The sequence below is a fragment of the Heloderma suspectum genome, chromosome 4, assembly GCF_057233095.1.
Source record: "Heloderma suspectum isolate Gila_16-S chromosome 4, 16-S_ref, whole genome shotgun sequence".
NCBI classification, from domain to species: domain Eukaryota; kingdom Metazoa; phylum Chordata; class Lepidosauria; order Squamata; family Helodermatidae; genus Heloderma; species Heloderma suspectum.
Genome location: NC_139461.1, coordinates 188,219,021 through 188,244,648, shown reverse-complemented (window position 1 = coordinate 188,244,648; position 25,628 = coordinate 188,219,021). Strand labels below are relative to the sequence as shown.

The following is a 25,628-nucleotide window of genomic DNA, read 5'->3' as shown; positions in this document are numbered from 1 at the left end:
CCTAAAACATATCTGGAGGCAATTTTAAGATGGATGCAGGCAAACAAGCCAAGGCTTAATCCAGACAATACAGAAGTACTATAATTGGAAAAACCTGTTGTTCAGGATGGAGGTGTGAAACCAATCTTGTATGGGGCTGCACTGCTCCTGAAGGACCAAGTGTACAGCATGGGGGTTCTCCTGGTCTCAGTGTTATTTATGAAAGTGTCGGTGACCAGGCATGGTTTGTATCAGCTTTGGCTGATTCGGCAGCTGCATCCCTGTCTAGAAAAAGCAGACCTTGATATAGTCATCCATGCCCTGGTTACATCCAGACTAGTCTACTGTAAAGCGCTCTATATGGGGCTGCCATTAAAGTTTAGAAGTTTCAGCTGGTGCAAAATACAACTGCCTCATTGCTTCTGGGGGCTAGACACATATAACATTGATGTTATACGAGCTGCACTGTTTGCTGGTGTATCTATGGGTCCAATTTAAAGTGCTGGTGATCACCTTTAAAGCCATAAAATGCTTGGGATCAGGGTATCTGAAGGTCCGTCTGTAGCTGTATAAACCACCCTGGGCTGTAAGACCAGCCACAAAGGCCCTGCTCAAGAGCCTACTGGTAAAATCTAATATGTTGGTGGGCACAAGAGATAGGGCCTTTGCTGTAGTGGCCCCATCTTTATGAAATACCCTACTGTGGGATGTGTGTACAGCTCCTTCTCTGTTTTTGAAGACGTCTGAACAAGACATGGATTTTCCAGTCTGCTTTTAAATGAACAGATACCCATCTTTATCTTACATGTTTTATCCTGCTGTTTAAGTAAACTCTATTTTATACATTATTGTTTTAACATTTTATCTTGTATGCCACCTTGAGGGGGCTTTGCCTTAAAAGACAGTATAAAAAAATATTTCAAATAAATACATAAATAAACTGACACTGTTCCCTTTGATTCAAGCTCTAAATCAGCAGAATTCAATATGCAACCCATACAAAAAGACACAGGCTGAATAGTGAATACAAGCTTTATACAAGCTACATACCACTTGTCATTGACCATGGCTATGCTACAGGGTCTTTGGGGTTTCAGTTTTTGAACAGCTGATGCAGAACAGATTTTGAAAAGTTAGAATGTAGTGAAGCACAAAAGCAATCTAAGTACTGAAATGAAGCACATAAATTGGAACTTTTATGCTGAAGAGGGTGCTTTCTAAATGAGCTTGTCAACATTTCATTAGATTCTGGCAATATCCCCAATATGGCATATTTTAATATTCATTTCTATGTTATCAACATTGGCTAAATATTGGTTAATACATAGTGAACAGGGGAATACCAGAACTCCAGTGTAATATAGTAACAGATTTGAAGGTTTTTGCATACATATGCATGAGGGTAAACTAGTGAACCACTCTTAAGAGTAGCTTCATGACAATAATTATTTTAAATATTGCCCTATGCCTTATTTTAAAGCAACATTCTTAAATTGAAGCAGTACAACGTATAATCATTTGCAGAATGAAGTACTTTTTAGTATAGAAATGCCAAAATGATTTGTCTTTCACTTTCAGGTGTCGAAGTCTTTATTGAGTTTAAAGCACATATACATTTCTATAGTAACCTCAACTTTTTTTACGATAGTTAAAAAGATCTTGCTACAGTGCACAGAATTTATTAATTAGAGCCAAACCGTAACTGTACTTCAAATAAATAATCTAAATATTTAAGAATTTAATTTAAAAGCAATATAACTGTACAATATGAAAATATAAAACAATACATAAACATAATACTCTAAAAGATATTTAGAAATAAAATTGCAACTCTATTATATAGACAGTGCAAGAAATTAAAAAATCCAAATAAGCTTCTGAACTGGGAAATCATTTTGTTTTACATTATCATGCAGACATAGCATTTCAAGCCATGCTGTTGCCTTTAATATTCTTATGATACTCTATCTGCACACATAGGGGAAAACAGCATGTGCAAACAGAGGTTTCTTTGACATTTTCAAAACAGTTATTTGTATTTCTGAAGAAAAACCTACTTTTCAGTTTGAAATATATTAAAATCTTCAGCAATGCAATGGGGTCCGGTGAAAACTTCAGAGAAATCTCAGCTGCATACATAGTTTTCCCCAAGGTGTGCATAAAGGTTTGTGGGATCATGCCCATTCTCATTAAAGTCACTGTACCAACCACACCCAACTGCGTGCTTGCTTTCCTACAGAACATTACACGGAGGTATTTTGTTGCATTCAAAAGTGTTAATGTCTCTTCAGCACACCAATGTTTTTTTCCACCAAAAGTTTTAATGTTGAACATAATCTAATAGTAAAAAGCAGTCCAAATTGAAAAACCAGCACATTATATATAACGGACTATGATCAAGTGTCACCCGCTACCTAACCACTTTTAGAGGTCATAATTATAGGTAATAAATCAAAACATGAAATTTTGATGGAAAAGAAAATTGACCACTAAGACAGGGTGTAAGCAGTAGTGTGGAACACAGCATAAGTAGTGTCTTTTCAAAATTGTCTATTTTGTGAGGACCTAATGATATTGTATGTGAGTTTGACTGAAATATGATTCAGTTTTTGTTTCCGTAGAAGTAATTGTCATTGACGCAAAGACCAGGGAATGCAATTAACACTAAAACTGTAAACACATAATTAGTCTTACTTTTTGAGTGCACACTGACATTGCAAGAGCTCTTTCAACAGACTTCGGCAACAAGACTACAACAGGCCATAGCAGCATGAGATCACATGGAAAGCACTGAAAAATACTATAACACACCATCACCTCCTAGCAATAAGGTATCTGTGGGAAGCGTCTCTTCTCCATGAGACACTTTCCTGATCAAATGCTGCTCTTTCTTTAATGCCTAATTGAATGGTCCAGTAGTCCTATGTGTCTGTGCTTTATCTGTATAGGTTGCCTTTAAGACTACCTTTAGCCATTGTATGTCCAGAGTCTTACAGTTCTGTCTGCAGAAGATGACAAGAAGGAAAGATCTTGTGTATGCCACCTGCACTGAATCACTTTGTCCTTATGCTCCCCTACCACCATAGTTGGAAGCTGCTTGGTAAGGTCACCTATGAAAAAGGATTAGAATCATTATTGATTACATAAACTTTACATAATTACTTTTCCATTACTTTAACAACCATTTTAGTTAAATCCTTGAAAACTTGGTAAATCCAGAGTCAGTTTGTATGTTGCCAAGAGGGAAGAAAGCTACACAAATGGCTTCTACTTCTTTCTTAATTTCATCTATTACAGCAGAAATAATCCTATACATGTCTACTCAAAATAAGTCACATTGAGTTTAATGATATTTACTGATATTTATATTTGATAGCTGCAATAAATGAAAGGACTTTTTGGTTCCACTAGCAATGACATCCTTGAATTCCGCAGGTTATCTGAAGCTGATAGCTCTCACCCACAAATCCCACTTCCTACTTTATAGAAGGAGAGTTAGAAGCACCTGCTTAGCCATGCTATTTCTTTCCCTGATTGTTCATTGCTGATATATCAGGTAAATTACCTTGTAGGTCTGTCACCTTTATTTTCATATCATAAGATCCCGTGAGGAGGTAATGAGCCCCAGGGGAGAAGCGAACAGAACGGACATCACTGGAATGAGGATGGTAACTCTGCACCATTCGCCCACCACGAATATCATAGAGCATACAACTGGAATCCTCCTGGCCTGTAGCTAGAAGACGACCACTAGGATCTACAGCTACTGATGCCACAGCACTGCCTGTAAGAAGAAATCCCACCTGTTAAGTCAATACAATCCTGTATATACTGCTTCCATAATTTTGAACTTTAAGAAGTCCTCCTAAAATGCACAAGATCAGAACAAAGCCAGATGCATTTCTAGTCAATAATATACATATTAATATAGAAGTATATTAACTGTACAATAATTTATATTTAAAAAGAATATTTCAAATATGTTTGTGCTATCCTTGCAGGTCAGACAGAGCTGGGAGTAGTTGACTGACTGTTTTGAGCATGCTAAATGTATTTGTCACTAACAGAAAAGACTGGTTAATGTTTCATGTTATTCTGAACCTTAAAAAAAGTCTTTCATAGCCATTTGAGGAAAAAAGTGGTCCTGACCTCTGGTCACTAAACACACAGGAAAATATCTACATGGTTTAAAACAAATCTTTTATGGAATCATTGCCTTTTATCAGAAGAATAAACCGTCAGATAATGTAACAAAGGGATTACTAGCCTTTGCACAATTGTTATGAAGAAGACATTAATTCCCACATTTAATGACCTGGTCCACATGTAATGACAAACCATGGTTTGCCGAATCATGCGTTGTCATCACATGCAAGCCCAGAACTATGGATTAACTATGTGTTGTTAACCATGAACAGCCCATGAAGAGAACCCGTGGTGTGTTGGTGAGTTGTGAACTGTGGGTTGTTTAAACCATGGGTTGTCATTACATGCAAACCCAGAATTGTGGGTTATTTTTCCAGGCTACAGAAGCAGTAGGCAAGAGTAGTAAAAAAAAAACCCAGCCTCTTTACATGCCAGTACTGCAGTGCCACAAAGGCAGTTGGGATACAGGGAGGGAGCAGGCGAAAAAGGAGGAAAACAAACAACCCAGGCACTGAGAAAACAAACCATTATTTGTTCGATCATCTGCCAAACAAACCCTGGGCAAGGCAATAAACCATGGTTTAAATAAACCATAGGTTAGGGTTATGTGTGGACCTCCAGCTTCCAAGGAACAATTATAATGGCTACCTATGGTGAGGAATTTCTTTCAGCTCCAACATCAGTAACCTTACCAGTTCCATGAAATGTTGTTCCAACAACCCGAACACAACTGGGTACTCTGAGATCCCAGAATCTCACAGTCTTATCTTGGGATCCAGATGCTATCATCCATCCACTCCATGTATAAAGTGCTAAAATGTGACCTGCACATAAGAAATCCTGAGTTGTATTAATTATGGTTTTAAAAGGCCACTATGACATCCTTCATGGTATAGCCAGCAATGCTCTTTTGTCAGCAGCATACAATTAAGGAGAAAGGTAACTTCTTCCTGGGTGGTTGTGCCAGACATTTGTGCATTTACACACTTACAATGTGCACATTTTAAAGTTTATTTAAAAGATTTGTTCATCCAGCAACACAAATAGTTGTAGTTACAACAGTTTGTAAAACTGATTCTTTCGACAAAAGCTACCAAAGCTGTGCCAGCAACATACCAGTATGACCACTCAAAGCATGAAGACCTTGCCCTCGCTGGCAGTCTGTTGTATAAATATTACAGTCCCCAGCTCCAGCACTTATTAAAATAGCGCCACCACTTTCAGGACCTTCCATAAAAGCTAGATCTCTAATGGTTCCATCATGCATGCTGAATTCCAAATCTGGGCCTAAACAAATGTAAACAGATAGCAGAGTGAAGAATGATGTGCTTAATATAGGCTAATGCAGTAATAATTTAAGCCCAATAATGTAATAATTTAAGATTTAATGCTGGGTCTCTTATATAAATCAATCAAGCTTTCTAATCTCATGTACTATGTAACAATTTATATGCTCTCCAAATGTTAAAAAAGTCAAATGCACTCAAACAATTAAACATCTTACCTGTTGCATTACAGGTATCTGCATTGAAAGGTAGGACTTTAACGTATTTGTCATTGGAACCAGTAGCCAGCAACTGTCCACAGGGACTCCATGCCACACAATAGATCGATCCTTTGTGATGTTTGTTCCGTTTGAAACGAACTACTGGCTGTTTAGGAGTGTTACTACCACTAGAAAAATATTTTAAAGATGATAAGATTACTATATCTTTTTTCAGTGTTTGTGCATGCATATATATATATATATATAGAGAGAGAGAGAGAGAGAGAGAGAGAATATATATATATGTGTGTGTGTGTGTGTGTGTGTGTGTGTGTTTGTGTTAATATATACGTATTATATATGTGCCTGAATATATTGGAAAAGAATAATCATTTTCACCAAGAGTAATTTTTAAATGGCATAAGTATTAGAAATATGAAATATAGCAGCAGAGGTACATCTTATCATAAAGGCTGGAGTTCAAGGAAAGTCCATTTTCGTCGAACATGAAAAAGAGAGCTACCATACTTTCAAAAGTTTGTATGAAAGAGCTATAAAGTGGGAGGGGGAGGTTTAAACAAAGCAAAACAAACCCAGCACCACCACTATCTAGCAAGTAAAGTCTCCTGCAGTCAGCGGGATTGTGTTGAAGTTTAAATATTTAATTCACAACTTGTTTCCTACATTGTAGTTTTCAATTTGAAATAAAAACCGAGCCACCTATTTTGGAAAATTGTAGTGCAATACTATGCATGTCTACTCAGACGTAAGTCTCCCAGAGATCAATGGTATCGTGGTGGGGAGTGAGAGAAAACAGCTAGGGAAAGGCTTATCTTCTGCCCCAATACAAATTGGGATGTCCAGGTTTTAAGAGAACTTGGGAGTCACCAATTTCACATGTCTCTTCTCGTTTGGCCTTTAGTCTAATGCAGTGGAATTCAAACTTCTCAACCTTGTTGAGACCATTTTCCACATGGATGCACCCACCTTCGAACTGCTGCACATTACAGATGATTTCATGGTGCAATCTTAAGTATACTCTCAGCTTCCTCTGGATTCCAGCCAATGGCATCCTAGAACCTGCCCAATATGCTCCCTTGCAATATGCAGTCTCTGAGAAAGATTGATGATGTACATGTCTTGCCCTCCCATTTCCAAAGGTCTCATAGTGGAATCCTAATAAGCTTCCATGGAGCCCAAGGAATACAGTCTGAAAATTACTAATCCAATGACCTGGTCCTATAAGAGCTCCACTGAAACAATAGCTGACTGGATGAGGAGAAGTTAATGACCCCACTGCCACAGAAGACATAAATGGTGCCCTGGCACCAAACCCTAGCTTTATCAGTACTGTTACAGTGGTAGCTGTCTCCTGTCCTTGCTGTGGCACACTAGATCAGTTATATAGTTGTGTGACAGAATCCTGTGACTGTACCCTCCCTCCCCAGCATCCTCTGGCATTTTCTCAGCCACAAAGCAAAGCAGCGGGATCCAGAATCTTTATGTAAAATCAGAGTTTAACTACAAAAAGAATAGATCACTTCTAGCACTACTGCAGCTGAAGCCAACCCATAGGACTGGGTTCCCCAAAACTTTATTTCCAGATTACAGAGTTAAAGTGAGAAGAAAGACCACCATTTCCCCTTTCCTAAAGCCAACCAGCCACTTCTACTACAATGCTTTAGAAATTGTAAATACAAGATAAATGGAACACTAAAAGCTTAAGTAATCTATAAGAAACCAGATTTAGGGATCTGCAGACACGGTCACAGTTCCTGTAATGTACCACCTGCAATTTCTATTGTACTTTATACACTGAAAACGGCAATAATGATTTACAATCCATAGCCTTTAAAAGGTCATGGAAATAATATCTGCCTAGCATTATTTCTATTTTCTATCCAGATTTAACCATTATTTATCTAAGATTCAAGAAAACAGTCAATTTACAATCATTACTTATACGGAGAAGTGAAAATTGCGTAAAAGCAGTGGAATAATGTTAATATTTGGCTGTTGAGCAGCTCAAATAAAAGTAAGATGCTAATAGGGCAACTGAAAGTTAATATAACCAAGAAGCTTTTAGTAACAGCAGGTTGTTGTTGTTTTTAAATAGTCATGCTGCAGAAGCTGGAAAGTGCAGTTGGTATAATAAGATATGAAAAGTGGAGGCAGCAGAGTAAAACATATGGAGAAGGTGATATATTCAAATAGTTATGAAACAGGCACAGAATAAAAAGCCAAAAGAAAATAAAAGAAACCCAAATGATCTGGCAACACCAAAGTGTTTGTAAGAGGAAATAAATTTACTAGTTACTTTGTTGTGATCTTTACAGTGGAAGAGAGCGAAGATCTGCCTAAGTCAAATACCAGTTTTCGAGGGACAGCAGAGGAGGAGCTAAACAGCATATAAGCAAACAGTTATAAAGAGACTGAACACACACTTCACAAAATATCTGTGTGAGTAACATATTTATGGCTTTTTACATTTAACATGGTGATGGCTGGCTTGTGATGGGTCACATTATAAAGAATACTACACTTGGGAAACATTTTATAAAGCAAACTGCCAACTCACTGAACAACAGCAAGCATGTGATGTCTCCTGTACTGCCACAGCATTTGCCACAAACAACATTTGTTCTGGTTTGCCATGCTTGCAGCCACACAAGAACACACAGGTGAAAAAGCTCAGCATGAAGTTGAAACTATTTCCTTTGGTTTCTTGCTTTACTCAGACTTTTAACCAAAAATGAAGTATGAATCCAAAAGCATTTCCACATAATCTCACTGACTCCAATGGAACAACTTGTGAGTTATTTGCCAAGGTCGCCAATATTAGGAGTTGCTACGGAGTGGTCAGTTATGCATAATAATTGTTGCCGGTAGCCGGTAGCAAGTACAAATTGCTTGCAGACAACCAGATGTAGCATCATAACTGAGGGCGTGAAGACACAACAGCCACAACATTCTTTTGTGTTTTTCTAATGATGCCCTATGGCTGTTTTCTCTATGTCTCTCTCTTCCCTTCCCAGCCCCACTCCAGCAGTCTCCTTTCCTGTTTTCCAATGCTAAGGCCAGAACTTAAGAAGAGATCCATGAGACTATACTGGAAACAGGACAGAGCAGGTGTTCTGGGAGTGCAAGGGGGAGTTCAGGCTGCAGAAGGGGAGCAGCTAAGATGGGAGCCTAGCTTTTGAATTATTATTTTTATTTGCAAGGCTGAATTATTTGCTAACACAAAATTGTAAGAGAATCATGTCTCCATAAGTACTAGTTTGATCCATCAGGCAGCATGCTGAACTTGGGAGGCCAGGGTCCAAATATTTTGCTTAGTCCACAATTTATTGTGTGGCCTTAGGCAACTCACTCAAGTTTGATATTAATAACTGACCTTACACGATTGTTATGAGGTTTACTGTAACAAGGAAACTTCTAATGACATTATTATTACTATTATTCGTTGGATGATCAATAGGTTCGTCTGAGAGTAGTTATCAAAGTAAAAAAAAAAAAAAAAAGACTTCTAGCACCACAGCTCTATGCTTGTTACACAGCATCTGAGCTCAGCTCATTATATATAAAAAGGTAGGGCAGGGGGAAAGTTTTATTTCACTGTGTTTTTCATCCAATAGCAACAAAACCTATGATGACTTCTAAGGTAATGACACAACAGAAATTGATACTTTAAGTGTAGTACAGGTACTAAAACGATCCTAATTTTGAATACTGTGTGAATGCACTGTCTGCCCTAAACCTTCTAATCAACACATTAATAAAATGCAGTGAGGACAGCCTGCTAACAAAATGAAAAATTACACCACTGATATTTTATTGATATAATAGTGTAAAATTATTCAAAGTAGCCCTATTCATGCAAAGTATTCTGGCTAATATCTTTGTGGAGCTCATGGATCAACAATCAATCACTGAAAGGTTAAAAAAAATAAAATTGAAAAAATGAGCAACTGAAAAGCACAGAGCAGAAATGAATACAAATATTAAATGTTGAGCTGCAAACAGCATCAACACATGATCAATAAATTACTCTTACCTTGAGTCTTGGAGCTCTGGATAGGCACACACTCTCAAAGTTTTGGAATTTGAGCCAACAGCATACAGAGTGCCACTCGGGTGAAAAGCCACAGCTCTGACAGCTTGTGTGTCTTCTAGGGTATTGATACAAATGAATTGCTTTTTTGATTTGTCATCCTGTTGTGCCAAAAGTTACAATACAAGTGACTATTTCTCCATAGATTTGCACATTTTCAAGAATGTCATACATAAAATTCTATTCCTATTAGGAAAACATTGCATATCCTGTCAACATAACAAATATGAACGCTCACAGTAGATGTGCAAGAAGAATATAGAAGTTCCTCGTGGATTACAGTACTCAGACTGAAGACAGTTGTTACGATGCATGTGAAGTGCACCCATCATAAATAGAGGCTTTTTAAATCTCTTGCCAAAATATTTATTACAACATCCTGCTAAGAGCTGGGAGCCCAGAACTGCTATCCGAGTGCTTTCCCATGTCTCCAACTACATGATGCAATGTCACCCCCAAACAATTTTGACACTGTGGTGTAGCAGTTAGTATTGGACGGGCACTCAGCCATGAAGCTCACTGCGTGATTTTGGTCCAGTCACTGATTCTCAGCCTAACCTACCTCACTGAGTTGTTGGGAAGATAAAGTGGAGAACAGAAGGACCATATAAGCTGCCTTGGGTTCCTTGAAAGAGGAAAAAGTGGGATATATATGTAATAAGAAATAAATAAAAAAGATGTGTGTGCGGGTTGGGGGGGTGGGGGAACACTACATCTAGGATTCTAGAAAACCTAGGGTAAGTGTTCACCATCAATGTGTATGGTTATACATAATAATGGCTGAATGAAAACACTCGGATGTTTTGGTTTGTGTTTTTCTAATATGGTACAATGCTTGTACTGTGCCACATGGTGCCACAAGGTGTCGCTATAGTACACCACCAACTGAAAAAAATACGAATATTATAAGAAACATCCATTTGGGGCTTTTCCAGACATTAAACAATAAAATAAAACAAAGTTGTCCTTCATGTGTGCTATACTTGCACTAGGCCTGATTCTGCAGCACACAGCATGATACTGTAGTTTGTATAGTTATGTGAGAGGATCTAAAGTGCAATGCTTGGGATAAGCACGAGGACAATCAAATTCTATTGACCTGGAGCCAATCTACATGGCTGATTTAATGCAGGGGGAGAGCACATCAGGGCCATTTGTGACAGATGATGCTGTCACCAATCTGCAGCCAATCAGTAGCTTCCCTCTTGAAAAGCCACATTTCCAGAAAGTTCTTTTAGTCCATATTTTTATAGCAAAAAAAGCGGCTCCCAGAGATGGTTCAGCAGCAGTGTGCCCTATTCCTCCACATTAAACCCTGGGCGTGTGTCTGTGACCTGGCAGTGACATGGTCAAGTGGTGGGGGTGCCCTTCTCCCCCTTCACTCTTTTTCCCCTTTGGCCATGGGGCAGACTGTGTTTCCCGTTCAAAATACCACAGTTGCACATTTTCAAGGAATCACGATAGCAAAGTAGTTGCTTTCGCCAGTCAAACTAGCTTGACTTTCCCATTCATAAAAGTGCTACAGCACAGTTTCAGAATTGTGCAGTTTATTGCTTTTGCACGTCAGAGTAACTAGCCTGCCTTTCCAGTTGATAAAAGTGCTACAGTGCGGTTCCTAACCTTCAGAATTGCGTAATTCTTGCTTTCGCTAATTAGAGTAACTAGCCTGCCTTTCCAATTCATAAAAGTGTTACAGCACTGTTTCTAACCTTCACAGTTGCACAGTAGTAGCTTTTGCGATTCACAGTATGTAGCCTTATTTCAGAGCGCCATAGCAGGGGGGAGCCTGGATAGGGACAGGAAACAAGCCTCTCTCATTCGCTGAGTGGCACCTCTCACCAAGGAGGAGAGGCAGCTTATTAGGGGGAGAACACCCACTTTCAGGACTTCCTGTCCTCCCCCAATCAGCCTCCAGTCAGTTAAGTCCAAATATGATCCAGGTATGAGATGGAGCAACATCACACATGCCTGGCAATCCCAAGCTATACAGAAAATGCAGGGCGGGGGGGATTCATGGTATATAAACTTCCAGCCATGGAAAGGGAATACAGACAGCGCAAGGCTGCAATCCTCTGCACTCTTCCCAGGGAGTAAGTCCCATTGAATACAATGGGACTTGCTCCTGAGTAAAAAGGCACAGGGTGAAACTTTACAGCTGCAAAACTCGGGCACACCGCCTCCCTTAAAGTGGCATGAGGTTTACTTCTGAGTAGACACACACACAGGACTGAGCTGCATGGAACTAAAGTGTTGGTGGGGGGCTCCCGGTGCTGGCTGTCCCTTCTCCTTCGGTTCCCTGTATTGTTTACTTTTCAGCAGATCACAGTAACACTACTGCGAAATATCATTAGTGAAGGCTCCTGGTACTGGCCACCCCCTTGGCTTCCCATGTGTATATTCTTTATTGTGCATGACATACTGTGAATGGCTAGCCCAGGGACAGACGTCCTGCACAAAGGGAAAGGGTTGGAGTTGCCTCTCTCTGCTTCCCTAGCCCCAAACTCTTGTTTCAGCAGGAAAGCCCCCTCCTCCTTCCCACACACACACACACACACACACATGCAAGGGGGAGCATGGATGGGGGCGGGGAACAAGCCTCTCTTATTTGCTGAGCAGGGTTGACAATGTTCAGTTCTACTCTGCCCACCCAGAATGAGAGGTGCTTTCATGTAACCCATGGAAGCAGGTTTTTAGGTGCTGTATACTCTGCTTTTCCTGCTTTGTGTGCCACTGATGGACCAAAATGATTTTAAGAAAATCCAGATATAACCTGAAAGTGCTTCTCATTCTGTTTCCATGTAGATCTCTCCCCCACCCCCACCCCCCGTTCACACATAAAAGCAAAATCATGGGTTAATTAACCCATGATTTGCTCTGCATGAATAGGAATGAGCAAGTGCGCTGCCTCCTGCCTGCTCATTTCCGCTTTTAATCAACAACCTACAATTGGCTGGGTCACAGATTGTGAGCGTGATGTGCAAACCTGAACCACTGGGTTGTTTAGGGACTAAACAACCCAGCAGTTAACTGAAAAACAAACCATGGGTTAATTGATGGGTTATTTAGCTTTTACTAAATAACCCATCTTTTTTATTTTACTTATTTCACTAAATAACTCACTCTACAATCACACAGCGTGCTCACAATCTACGACCTGGCTAATTGAAGGTTGTTGATTAAAAGCGGAAGTGAGGAGCATGCAGGAGGCAGCATACTCACTTACAATTCACCAGTATGTGGAAACAGGCTCATTGTCTTTCACTTAGCCTTAATATTGTTACACTAACAGGAGAATTCCAGTGTCTGACACATTTTAAAGGGGCGTTTTCCATACCTAAAAAAAGGTAGGATTGAGCCCCAGTTCATTGTAATGTAAGGTGCTATGAAGTCCTACCTCATCACCTCTTGCTCTTGTTAGATTCCCTGGAGAATCTTCATGTTGTGCCTGAATGGTGGCATGATCTGGTATTCTGTTTTAATACACAAAATAAATCCAGCACAATGACATAAAGCAGTCTTTTCTCCTTTTTACATCTGTATAAAATTAAAATATGATTTATCATGAAACAATGCAAAGGGGAAAGGATAGGAACAGAAGGCGCCTCAACAGGTGACAGGAAACAGTTTATTGAAATAAGCCTGACATTTTGAGTATAATATCCTTTTTCCCCCTTTCATGGATCACTGCCTTGTTGTGGCGAAGGGGCTTGCGTAACTCAGTGAAGCCATACGCTATGCCGTGCAGGGCCACCCAAGACGGACAGGTCATGGTGGAGAGTTCTGACAAAATGTGGTCCACTGGAGAAGGAAATGGCAACCCACTCCAGTATTCTTGCCAAGAAAACCCCATGGAACGTATCATAAGGGTAAAAGAGATGAAGCCGGAAGATGAGCCCCTCAGGTCGGAAGGTGTCCAATATACTACTGGGGAAGAGCAGAGGGAATTTCCAGGTAGCGCCAGAAAGAGTGAAGCGACTGGGCCAAAGCCGAAAGGACACTCAGCTATGGATGTGTCTGGTGGTGAAAAGGAAGTCCAATGCTGTAAAGAACAATACTGTTTAGGAACTTGGAATGTAAGATCAATGAATCAAGGTAAGCTGGAGGTGGTCAAACATGAGATGGCAAGATTGAACATCGACATCTTGGGAATCAGCGAACTCAAATGGACAAGCATGGGCAAATTTAATTCAGGTGACTATCATCTACTACTGTGGGCAAGAAACCCTTAGAAGAAATGGAGTAGCACTCATAGTCAACAAAAGGGTGGGAAAAGCAGTACTGGGGTACAATCTCAAAAATGATAGAATGATCTCAGTACGAATCCAAGGCAAACCATTCAACATCATAGTAATTCAGGCCTATGCCCCAACCACTGAGGCCGAAGAAGCTGAGGTTGATCGGTTCTATGAAGACCTACAACACCTTCTAGAACTAACACCAAAAAAAAATGTCCTCTTCATCATAGGGGATTGAAATGCCAAAGTAGGAAGTCAAGAAATCACCGGGATAACAGGCAAGCATGGCCTTGGTGTACAAAATGAAGCAGGACAAAGGCTAATAGAGTTTTGCCAAGAGAACACGCTGATTATAGCAAACACTCTTTTCCAGCAGCACAAGAGGCGACTCTACACATGGACATCACCAGATGGTCAATATCGAAATCAGATTGATTATGTCCTTTGCAGCCAGAGATGGAGAAGCTCTATACCATCAGTAAAAACAAGACCTGGAGCTGACTGTGGCTCAGATCATGAGCTTCTTGTTGCAAAATTTCAGCTTAAATTGAAGAACGTAGGGAAAACCACTAAAACCATCCAGGTATGACCTAAATCACATCCCTTATGAATATACAGTGGAGGTGAGGAATAGATTTAAGGGATTAGACCTGATAGACAGAGTGCCTGAGGAACTATGGATGGAGGTCCATAACACTGTTCAGGAGGCAGCAACTAAATCCATTCCAAAGAAAAAGAAATGCAAGAAACCAAAGTGGCTATCTGATGAGGCTTTACAAGTAGCTGAGAAAAGAAGGGAAGTGAAAAGCAAGGGAGAAAGGGGAATATACCCAACTGAATGCAGAGTTCCAGAGAATAGCAAGGAGAGACGAGAAGGCCTTCTTAAATGAACAATGCAAAGAAATCGAACAAAACAATAGAATGGGAAAGACTAGCGATCTCTTCAAGAAAATCGGAGATCTCAAGGGAACGTTTTGTGCAAAGAAGGGCATGATAAAGGACAAAGAAGGCAGGGATCTAACAGAAGCAGATGAGATTAAGAAGAGGTGGAAAGAATACACAGAAGAACTATACAGGAAAGATCTGAATGTCCCAGATAGCCATGATAGTGTGATTACTGAACTTGAGCCGGACATCCTAGAGAGTGAAGTCAAGTGGGCCTTAGGAAGCATTCCTAACAACAAAGCTAGCGGAGATGACAGTATTCCAGCTGAGCTATTTAAAATCCTAAAAGATGATGCTGTTCAAGTGCTGCACTCAATATGCCAACAAATTTGGAACACTCAACAATGGCCACAAGACTGGAAAAGGTCAGTTTACATTCCAATTCCAAAGAAGGGCAATGCCAAAGACTGTTCAAACTACCGTACAATTACACTCATTTCACATGCCAGCAAGGTGATGCTCAAAATCCTACAAGCTGGGCTTCAGCAGTATGTGAAACGAGAACTACCAGAAGTACAAGCTGGGTTTCGAAGAGGCAGAAGAACTAGAGATCAAATCGCCAACATTTGCTGGATCATGGAGAAAGCAAGAGAATTCCAGAAAAATGTCTATTTCTGCTTCATTGACTACGCTAAAGCCATTGATTGTGTGGATCACAACAAACTCTGGCAAATTCTGAAAGAGATGGGAGTACCAGACCACCTTACCTGTCTCCTGAGAAACCTGTATGAGGGTCAAGAAGCAACAGTAAGAACCAGACATGGAACAACCGAGTGGTTCAAAATTGGGAAAGGAGTACGACAAGGCTGTATATTGTCGCCCTGCTTATTTAATTTATATGCAGAGTACATCATAAGAAACACCGGGTTGGATGAATCACAGGTCAGAATTAAGATTGCCGGGAGAATTATCAACAACCTCCAATATGCAGATGATACCACTCTAATGGCAGAAAGCGAAGAGGATCTAAAGAGCCTCTTGTTGAGGGTGAAAGTGGAGAGTGCAAAAGCTGGTTTGAAACTCAACATTAAAAAAACTAAGATGATGGCATCTGGCCCCATCACTTCCTGGCATATAGAAGGGGAAGAAATGGAAGCAGGGACAGATTTTATTTTCTTGGGCTCCAAGGTCACCGCAGACGGTGACTGTAGCCATGAAATTAAAAGACACTTGCTCCTTGGGAGGAAAGCTATGGCAAACCTAGACAGCATATTAAGAAGCAGAGACATCACCTTGCTGACAAAGGTTTGTATAATCAAAGCTATGGTTTTCCCAATAGCAACATATGGCTGTGAGAGCTGGACTATAAGGAAGGCTGAATGCCGAAGAATCGATGTTTTAGAACTGGGTTGCTGGAGAAGACTCTTATGAGTCCCCTGGACTGCAAGGAGGTCAAATCAGTCAATCCTAAAGGAAATCAACCCTGACTGCTCATTGGAAGGACAGATACTGAAGCTCAAATATTTTGGCCACCTAATGCGAAGAGAAAACTCCCTGGAAAAGACCCTGATGCTGGGAAAGACTGAAGGCAAAAGGAGAAGGGGACGGCAGAGGATGAGATGAGATGCATCACCAATGCAACGAATATGAACTTGAGCACGCTCCAGGAGAGAGCGGAGGACAGGAAGGCCTGGCGTGCTATGGTCCATGGGGTCACGAAGAGTCAGACACGACTGAACGACTGAACAACAACAATCCTTTTTTCTTTTAGAGGCAACCCTCCTATCAAATGATGGAGCAAGGCATGATGCATTGCAGGGGCTGCACATCACGTTGATTTACAGATTAATCTTTGTTAGGAAACAGCATTGAAGGTATGAAAATGTCCAAGTACTCACGTTTGATTTCCATGTACAGGTGATTCTTCAAGGGAGGGTATTTGATTAGAGGAGCCAAGTTTCTGAGGTGTGCTTGTATTAATGTTTGTGTTTTCACCTGCTGTTCTCTGACTAGAATCTGGAGGAATGGATACATTTCCTTTGCTCCCATTACAATGCTGGCTCAGTGTCTGCACATCGTTTCCCAGACTGTCGATACCCATGTTTAACTCCCCCAGTTTCTGAATAGACCTGCAGGATAATAATATTTTAAAAACCCAATGAGAGTTATGAAAGCATATACTCATTCACAGCAGTACTGTCACCCTGGCTGTATTTAGTTATTTAGACATAGGGAAAGCAACAACAAATTAACACACATCTCTGTTTATACAGAGGACAAAATGTAGCATTTTCACATGCTGTCAGTGGATAAAATACATAAAGCCTAGAAAATTAGAGAACTTCATTGTATATAAGTCATTATATAATTAAAGTAACTAAATTATATTGAAAATTATAAACAATTTAAAAGGTTTCTTTTTAGTGACAGTCACCATTTACTTCAAAGTAAATGCCATTGAAACTAGAGTAAGACCAGGATTGTAGACTTTGTTATTTAACAAAACAGAGGCTTCCAACCACACATTTATCAAAACCCAACCTGTTAAGAAACTGTTCTGTAAGATTCTGTTGTGCATCTGAGCCATCCTCTTGGTTTACCCCTCCTTCCAATAACATTTGCTGATATAGCTGTCGCTGTTGTTCCTTCTGCTCTAAGTGCTGCTGGTATCGTAAACGCTGTCTGTAATATTCCTGAAATTGTTCTGTTGAATCACGAAGCTAAACAAGATTGGACATAATTAAATGTTGTAATAGCTTTAAATATCATAGTTTTCATTACACTTCTTATCTGTCACCACAACACCAAATTTATATTACCAGAGAGAGGAAAAAAGCAATTTTTTTTTTATTTGTGTAATGTAGCTTTAAACATTTGTTGGCATTTTCGCATTCTGTCTACATCCTGCCAAAGAATCATCTGGAAACACATAGAGACACTAAGTAAGCATGCTGGAAGCGTGTCAAAAAATATAATTTAACATGAAGGCCTGGAAAAACCATAACTAAGATTCTAGAATAGAATCTTTTGTCTCAAAAGGAAATCTTCTGTGATTAAACAAAAAAACCAAAACCTATTTCTACATTCATTAATATCACCTTATGTGTTCACTTGCCAGCTCAAAAAATAAATATGTACTTGTTTCAGCTAAGGTTATCACATATTTTAAGAATTAGTTGGTTAGTTGCAGTAGATCCTATTGTGATTTGAATGGGAAGAAACATGCTGAATGCAGTTTTAAGTTAAACAAGGTAACCTCACTGAGCATACCAAGAACACACATTGCCCTTTATCCTTTCCCAGATTTATGGCAGGACCTCTTATATGCCATGATCACAACTTGTCTCATGCTGTTCTGGGAAGAGGCAATCCTCAATCAAAACCATTGAACAAGTTAAAAACAAAATTAAAAAATCACGAGTGCCTGCAGCATAAAGAGGACCAGCCTCCTTCCTGTGCCTTCTTTCTGATCATCCTAGTGAGCTTTTAAAGGAGAACCAAGGCAAACCAAAGAGATAGGGTTCTTTTTTAAAATGGGAGGGTCAAGGAGGAAAAAAGAGATTCCAGATGCCATCCTATGCATGGTTAGACAGAAAAAACATGTTACACTACAACTGGCTGTGGAATGTTGGGAGGTGTAGGTCTTTGTTCTGTCTAAACATGCACTAGATTGCATCCTTAGGGTTGAGTCTCCATTTAGCTTATTTAAGGGTTTCTTCACATTGGTAGGCAACTGCCCTAGACTGAATGTGAATCCCACCAGATCAATTCAATGCTGCTGGAGTAAAAGCAGAAAGCAGCAGGGATCTGTGAAGCTTCATTTAGCTGCTAACTAGAGGGGAGAGCAAGAACTGGCTGCGCACACAGCATCAATCAAAGCGATCATTATTTGAGCTTGGAAGACGGGGCATGAAGAGCCTTCCCCACACCTCACTTGCTGCCTCAGCTGGGAATAAAAAAAGTTTGTGACATTTGGAGGAGGATGCCATTGCTCCTCCCATTTCCTTAAAACTACCATTTTTGAGGAAGGGGGGGCATTCCAAAGCTGCCTTCCCCTTATTTGTCTTTTCAAATGGGCTACTGTGCGGGATATACTAGCTACAACCCTGGGCATCTCTACACCAGCCTAAAATCCTGCATTTAAAACAGGGCTTTCTGCTTCCATTTTAATTAATTAATTAATTAATTTCATTTCATTTCATTTCTATACCACCCACTAGTCGAAGCTCTCTGGGCTGTTCACAAAAATTAAAACCAAAGAGCACACAATAAAACAATACAAAATATATAAAACATTAAAACCACAGTAAACAATACAAGGCAGGATCACAATGCATTGTAAATGCAGGATCACAATGACTCCCTTTTTCACCCACTTCCTTTCCGCCCTCCTCTTCACCCTATCTGAGTCTTCCATTATCTTTCATTGATCTCACTCCTCCTCTTGCCGCTTTTCCTCTTTTCATGGAGGGAACTCAAGCGGAACACAGTGGGGTAATTTGACAGCTCATTATCTGCGATCTATTTAAAAACGGAACAAAGGGCATTTAGTGCAGGAGACGCCTTGGAGGTTCACAGTGTCATGTAGAGCCCGCAAACTTCCGTGAAGGAACAATGTCAATAAAAGTTCTGTGTGAAGAAAGCCCCTATCTGGGCAGAGATAGCCTGGTGACAGTTATCAATTCTCTGCGAATCTCCAACTTGGACTACTGCAATGCCCTGTACATAGGGCTACCTTTGAAAAGAGTTCGGAAATATCAGCTAGTCCAAAACAGAGCTCCTAGGCTACTAACTGGGATTGGTCAATGCAGTCACGTTGACACCAGTGCTTCGTCAGTTTCACTGGCTTCCAGTCCATTTCTGGACCCAATTCAAAGTGTTTGTGTTGACCTTTAAAGCCTTAAGTATTTTTTGGGCCAGAGTATATAAATGGTCCTCCTTGGACCAGTAGGTCATCCTTGGAGGTTCTCCTCTGAGTGCCCCTGCCAAATGAACTTTGGCAGGTGGCTATAAGAGAGGGTGCCTTCTCAGTTGTGGTGTCCTGTTTATGGAATGCCCTTCCAAAGGAGGCTCACCTGGCATCCACACTGTTATCTTTTTGGTGCCAGAAATTTCTCTTCTCCCAAGCTTTTTAGATTTCTATTGTTTTACTGGTAATTTACTGGTATTGTTTTAAGCCTGTTTTATTGTGTGAGCCACCCTGAGAAATAAATACATTCATTAATACTTTTATATGAAATTATAAATATATTTGCTTTCAGAAGAATTAAGACATGGAAAGCACACTGCGCAGCAAACACACTTACTAAAGAAAAATAAGCTTCAAAATCACCATGTTGCACAGAAGTTCCCATTATAGCAGACATTCTGTTGTATTCATTAATCAAAGCATGAAAATTCAAAGGCCTGCATTATTTGGAAGCAAAAAATTCCCATTACCTCATTTTTTTCTTGCTTGGCTGGTCCTTGAGTCTGTGTTCCATTTGCTGTCTCTTTTTCTGGAACTGAGTTCTGACACACAGTCTCATTGCCAGAAGAGTGCTGAGAATCCACAGGAGTGTCACATCTTTCATGGATGTAGAGACCAGAAAAAGTGCTTTTTAAATGTTAAACATGTTCATATGCATGTATTTAGTATTTAATTAATTAATTAAATTTCTTAGCTGCCTTTCAAGAATATAGGCCTGGTTCACACATAGGTTCACACAAAGATAGTCACAACTGGGGAAGGCAATGGCAAACCACCCCGCTATAGTCTGCCATGAAAACACCAGCGTAAGCGGCATCCCTCTAGGGGTCAGTAATGACCTGGTGCTTGCACAGGAGGAACCTTTCCTTTCGCTTCACACATAACAGTGGCAAATAGTGGGTTAATTAACCCACAATTTGCCACAGCACATGCCAGGCGTGTTCCATGGTCACTTTGAATATTCAACCTCCAATCAGGCTGATCAGAGATGAAGTCTGAATCTGGATGCTATAGGCTATGCATGGGTTAAATAACACACAGCTAACCTACAATTAGGTCAATTAATCCATGATTTGCCACCATTCAATGCAAATGAGCCCAGGTTTTCAAAAGGTGGTTTTTCAGAATAAAATCAATACAAAAAATAATGAAATAATATTAAATATAAACAATTTTAAATAAAATTACTTCCAATAAAAATACAATTTTAGAATACCCATCAGCAGGAAATGCCAATTAAAACTTTCAATTAAAAACTAGGGAGAACAGATGAGTTCTTAAAACCTTCTTAAAAGCAGCCACAGATGGGGCCAGCTGTATGTCTCTTAGGGTGCAATCCTATGCATGTTTAGACAGAAAAAAGTCCTACGACTCCCAGCATTCCCCAGCAAACATGGCTGGCTCAGGAATGCTGGGAGTTGTAGGACTTTTTTCTGTCTAAACATGCATAGGATTGCACCCTTAGGAGACAATTCCATAGGTTAGAGGCCGCCACTGAAAAGAGTCTGTCTCTACCACCTGCCAATCTTACTGTTCTTGATGGCTGCCAAAGCTGATCTTAAAACACGGACAGGTTCACATCAGTATAGGCAATCCTTCTAAATATTTTATATATAAATAATCTTGGTTTAATACATGCCCCCCCAACCCTAACACCCCCTCCCCCACCAAATGTAGGGTAGAAAAAGCTTACTATGGCTTTTCATAGTAAATCTTAACAAGATTTCGGCCTCTCTCACTACGAAGCTCATAGCCCTTTGTTGGACTCAGAGAAAGGCTGGTCAACAGGGGAAGTGACACAATTAACATTCCAGAATGGAAAGTCTGGAAACACAGTATAAAAAGGAAGGCAGGGAGTGGACTCTACTGTCTCTCAAGACAACTACTGGAACAATTTGTTCCCTTGAAAACAGCAGAGGGACTTGGAGTTTGCTATGTGGCTCAGAATAAAGACCCAAAGCAAAATAAAGGAGGCAGTTTCTCTTCTAGAAGGTAAACAGTCCAGGAGCAATGATGATTGTGAGAGGACCAGAAGATCCTAAAAACTAAACAAAGTGTTCCATTTGGGGTACCCACATATGCATTGGCAAAAAGGAGAAATGCGTTACCAAAAAAGAGAGAGAGAGAGAGAGAACAAAAGAGGACACAGACTTCCATAAACAATTTCATGCACAAATATATATGTATAGATGCAAATTTAATTTATACATAGAGGGGAAGATTGACCAGGTGATCTGTGACCGGGTGATCTGTGTGTCTTCCCAGTCTGCTATCCAGATGCTAACTGTTGATGGGCAACTTTAATAAAATAATAAAAAAATTGAACCATACTATATATAAACCATACCATATAATATATTATATTACCATATAATATATCAACAACCTGGAAATACTATAACATTTTACATTAAAGGTATACAGTTTTCCTATGATTCCTTTACTTAGTCTTATCAGATTAAATTATACCCAACAATGTACATGGATTTACAGCACCCTGAATTTTATTATTCCAGGATCATATAAAAATACCCCACCATCTTATAAAGTTATTATCCTGTTGTCTCCCTTTGTAACCTGTACCAAATTTGTCAACTTTATTATGTAGGTCGTGTCCCACATCCTATTAATCCATTTATTTCAATCAATCAGCAGGGAAATGATCTTTTTCCAGTTATAGGAAATAGCCATACGAGAAGCCATTAATATGTAAATCATCAGTTCCATAACCTCTTTGTAAACTGTTTCCTTAACATAACAAAACAAACTACCAATCGATATAATGGTATATCATATCCCATCATATCCTTAATCTCCTTTACAACTGGTATCCAGTTAATTTTTAGTTCTGAACGAGTCCACAAAATATGATAGATATCAGCTCTTCCCAAACCACACCACCAATGCTTATCATCTACCACAGAATATATTATAATCAGTCTCGGAGGGATAAAGTACCATCTGCAAATCATTTTATGCACATTTTCTTTAAAAGTCATACAGACTGTCGCTTTATGGTACATGTTCAAATCCATTTCCATATTTCTAATAGTATCCTCCTAGGAAGGTCCTCTTACCATTTAATCTCATTTTGGTTCACTTCATTTTAGCCATCCTTTTATATAACCTACTCAATAACCCCGTAGACTTGTTAGAACATATCAACATTTCAAACTCTGAGCAGTCTCTCAAAGAACCATATTTGTACAGTAATTTGTTGAGATGTGCCCTACCAGCAAATACTGGATGAAGGGGAGATGCCTGCTGCCATTTCTTGCTTAACTGAATAGTACTTTTTCATTACTCCATCCCACAATAATTTCCTAAGTTCTTTTAGCTCTGCCTCTAAACCTCATTAAATAGTTTAGGTAACTAAAAAAATCCCACTGAGAAGTTCAAATCAAAATGCCAAAGATACAAGGCTTTTGCTGAGTTATTCTAAGCCTAAAATTTAAACCCAGCATCTGACCCTAATACCCCAAACCTTAGAACTAAGTCTCACTAACCTCAATGAGCTTACTCCCAAGTAAGTGCACATAGGATTGCAGCTTCAGACCCATGGCAGGTCCATTTATTTGCAAGATTGTTCTTTCGCCAGGTACAATATGATAAAAGAAGTGTTGAACAACTTTCCTCCCTTTACTCTCATAACTTCTCCCACTCCTTAGAATCTAGTTTCCACTTTCAACCCACCCTGTCCTCAACTCTTAATCTCCCAGTGAACAATTTGCCCCCCTAATCCCCAGCCCTGACTCAGCCTCTTTATTTGGTATCATGCTTTCAAGCAGCTGAACAACTCAAGGAAATCAATCTGTGGAAGGCCTGGATTGGATTGATGGTCCTATTATTAGCCTGAATACTCCTGAACAATTTCATATTGACATTATGTGAGTGCCATCTCTAAAATGTCTAAACTGGTTGTTTTTTTAATTTATATTTTATTATTAAAATAACAAAATATTATTTTAATAAAAATAATAAAAATATTATTATGTCTCCTATCACAAGGGTCTGCAGAGTGGCTTAAAATATTCATTGAGCCACTGCACCAAAAGAAGAGTACAAACAGCAAAACCAGAAACAACAAGAAACAGAAACCTGAAGACAATACCACAAAAATGCACTGCTGTAGTCCAATACTGAAGTAACCAAGGTATGTGTGGCAAACTCAGTTTTCTCCAGAAAAGGCTGTATTTGGTGCGCCAGCAAAAGCTGGGCAAAAACATCCCTGACCACAGCTCCTACCTGTCTATCCCAGAGCAAGACTGGGCCAGGAGTACTCACCAGCTGCAAACCTGATCTTTAAGGAGGGAGTGCAAGCTCATTTGAGACAGGTTGAACAGGTCAGCCTTCCTTCATGCCATCCGTACCTCCTTTTTGTTTGGATTACGCTTCAGTTTGCTTTTCCAAATCCAATCCTTCACTAGTCTCAGGCACTGATTCTTGGAAATGTTGCCCACTTTCTCGAAACAGTTTCATTGTATCATCACAATACCTCTTAATGGAGAGCAGTACATCTGATTTGGATTCCATGCACCTAATATGGAATGCAAAATCAGAGCACAGCACACCATCCCCCCAAGTGCAAAGGAAACAGGCTCTTTATCCAGTAATTTCCTCCACATTCTATCTCAGACTAACGCAGCAAAACATGTTATCATGAATTCACTGGTTCCCTTCTGTACTGGTCAAACTCAACTATTCTGATAACTCTGCTTGCGGAAGATGTGGCTAAACTTACAAATAGGCATTGGAGCTGTAAAGTAATTTGTGGTTTTTGAAAGATGTCAAAGAATCAACCTCGCCTTAGCCACAGTCTGTAAATTCTTCTTTGTTCCCTTGGGCATTCCAGCCCAATGGGTCTTAAGCATGTAGTCTGTATTCCATGTACAACTTTAGTTGCTAAGCAACAGATTTTATGGGCTTGGAAATCCCACTCTCCATGTGATATTGATGACTGAGTAGCAGAACTCCTAAAATTGGCATCTTGAGAGTGGTTGTCATATATATATCGGAATACCCAGTCACTGATCTTCTGCTGTAAGCTACATGCAGAATTGCAACGGACTTTCCACACATCAATGGGTTTAACACTTTTTTGCATGTATATCCTGCTGTGTTCCATCTACACTAGAGGGCATTAGACAGCCATGTGGGTGGTGGAGAGACAATCCAACTGAACACACAATTTTAGTTGATTTAAAATATAAATGAATAAGTATTTTAGCATAAATTAAAAAGTTGATTTTAGTGATAAGCATTCTGCTGAAATAACACTGACTGGAAATATAATAGTGAAGGTGTGCCACAACAAAGAGCTGTGGCAAAAGGCTCAGACACCTGAATCATCACTGCACACATCAAAACTGTACACATACCTCTTCAAAAAGATGGAACAGTAGTGTTAAAGTGATCTACACCTGTAGAGATTGTGCTGCTGTTCCATTCTCTCCAAAAAGACAGATTTTGTGAACTCCCAAAGAAAAAGAAGAAATATGGGGAAAACTCAGAATTTAACAACACCATAAAGATACCACATAAGTACTAAGTGACTAAAGAGCAGAACTTTCAAAATAAATGCCTAGTGTAGTAGCACCATGATTGCCATTTCCTCTGGCATTATCTGTCCTCTCCACCACATCAACCTATCCCTCTACTTGGAATCCTTCCTGACTGCATTCCAACATGCCACTGTCCATCTGCCGCCGCCCTGCCTCTGATCTCTTCCTGCTTCTCTAATTATCATCCAATTTCCCATCTACCCAACACTCACGTTACTTTTCTTTCCTCCAGCTCATCTTTTGAATCTAGCTTTTA

At 39.7% G+C, this 25,628-nt stretch overlaps 1 protein-coding gene across 2 annotated transcripts in view; it reads right to left on the bottom strand.

The window, feature by feature from the left end:
• Nucleotides 1-1,548: 1,548 nt before the first annotated feature.
• Nucleotides 1,549-25,628, bottom strand: part of WDR47 (WD repeat domain 47) — a 45,750-nt gene continuing 21,670 nt past the window's right edge. The window contains exons 6-16 of one of the 2 annotated variants that reach the window (XM_084851561.1): nucleotides 20,282-20,408; nucleotides 17,384-17,562; nucleotides 16,741-16,971; nucleotides 13,117-13,192; nucleotides 9,666-9,823; nucleotides 7,929-8,009; nucleotides 5,630-5,799; nucleotides 5,242-5,412; nucleotides 4,818-4,949; nucleotides 3,545-3,763; nucleotides 1,549-3,089 (exon numbers count right to left, since the gene is read on the bottom strand). In XM_084851561.1, the coding sequence (XP_084707687.1) occupies nucleotides 2,947-3,089; nucleotides 3,545-3,763; nucleotides 4,818-4,949; nucleotides 5,242-5,412; nucleotides 5,630-5,799; nucleotides 7,929-8,009; nucleotides 9,666-9,823; nucleotides 13,117-13,192; nucleotides 16,741-16,971; nucleotides 17,384-17,562; nucleotides 20,282-20,408 (1,687 nt within the window). In that variant the 3' untranslated portion in view covers nucleotides 1,549-2,946. The remainder of the gene's footprint in view (nucleotides 3,090-3,544; nucleotides 3,764-4,817; nucleotides 4,950-5,241; nucleotides 5,413-5,629; nucleotides 5,800-7,928; nucleotides 8,010-9,665; nucleotides 9,824-13,116; nucleotides 13,193-16,740; nucleotides 16,972-17,383; nucleotides 17,563-20,281; nucleotides 20,409-25,628) is intronic. The other variant, XM_084851562.1, reaches the window with a different exon arrangement.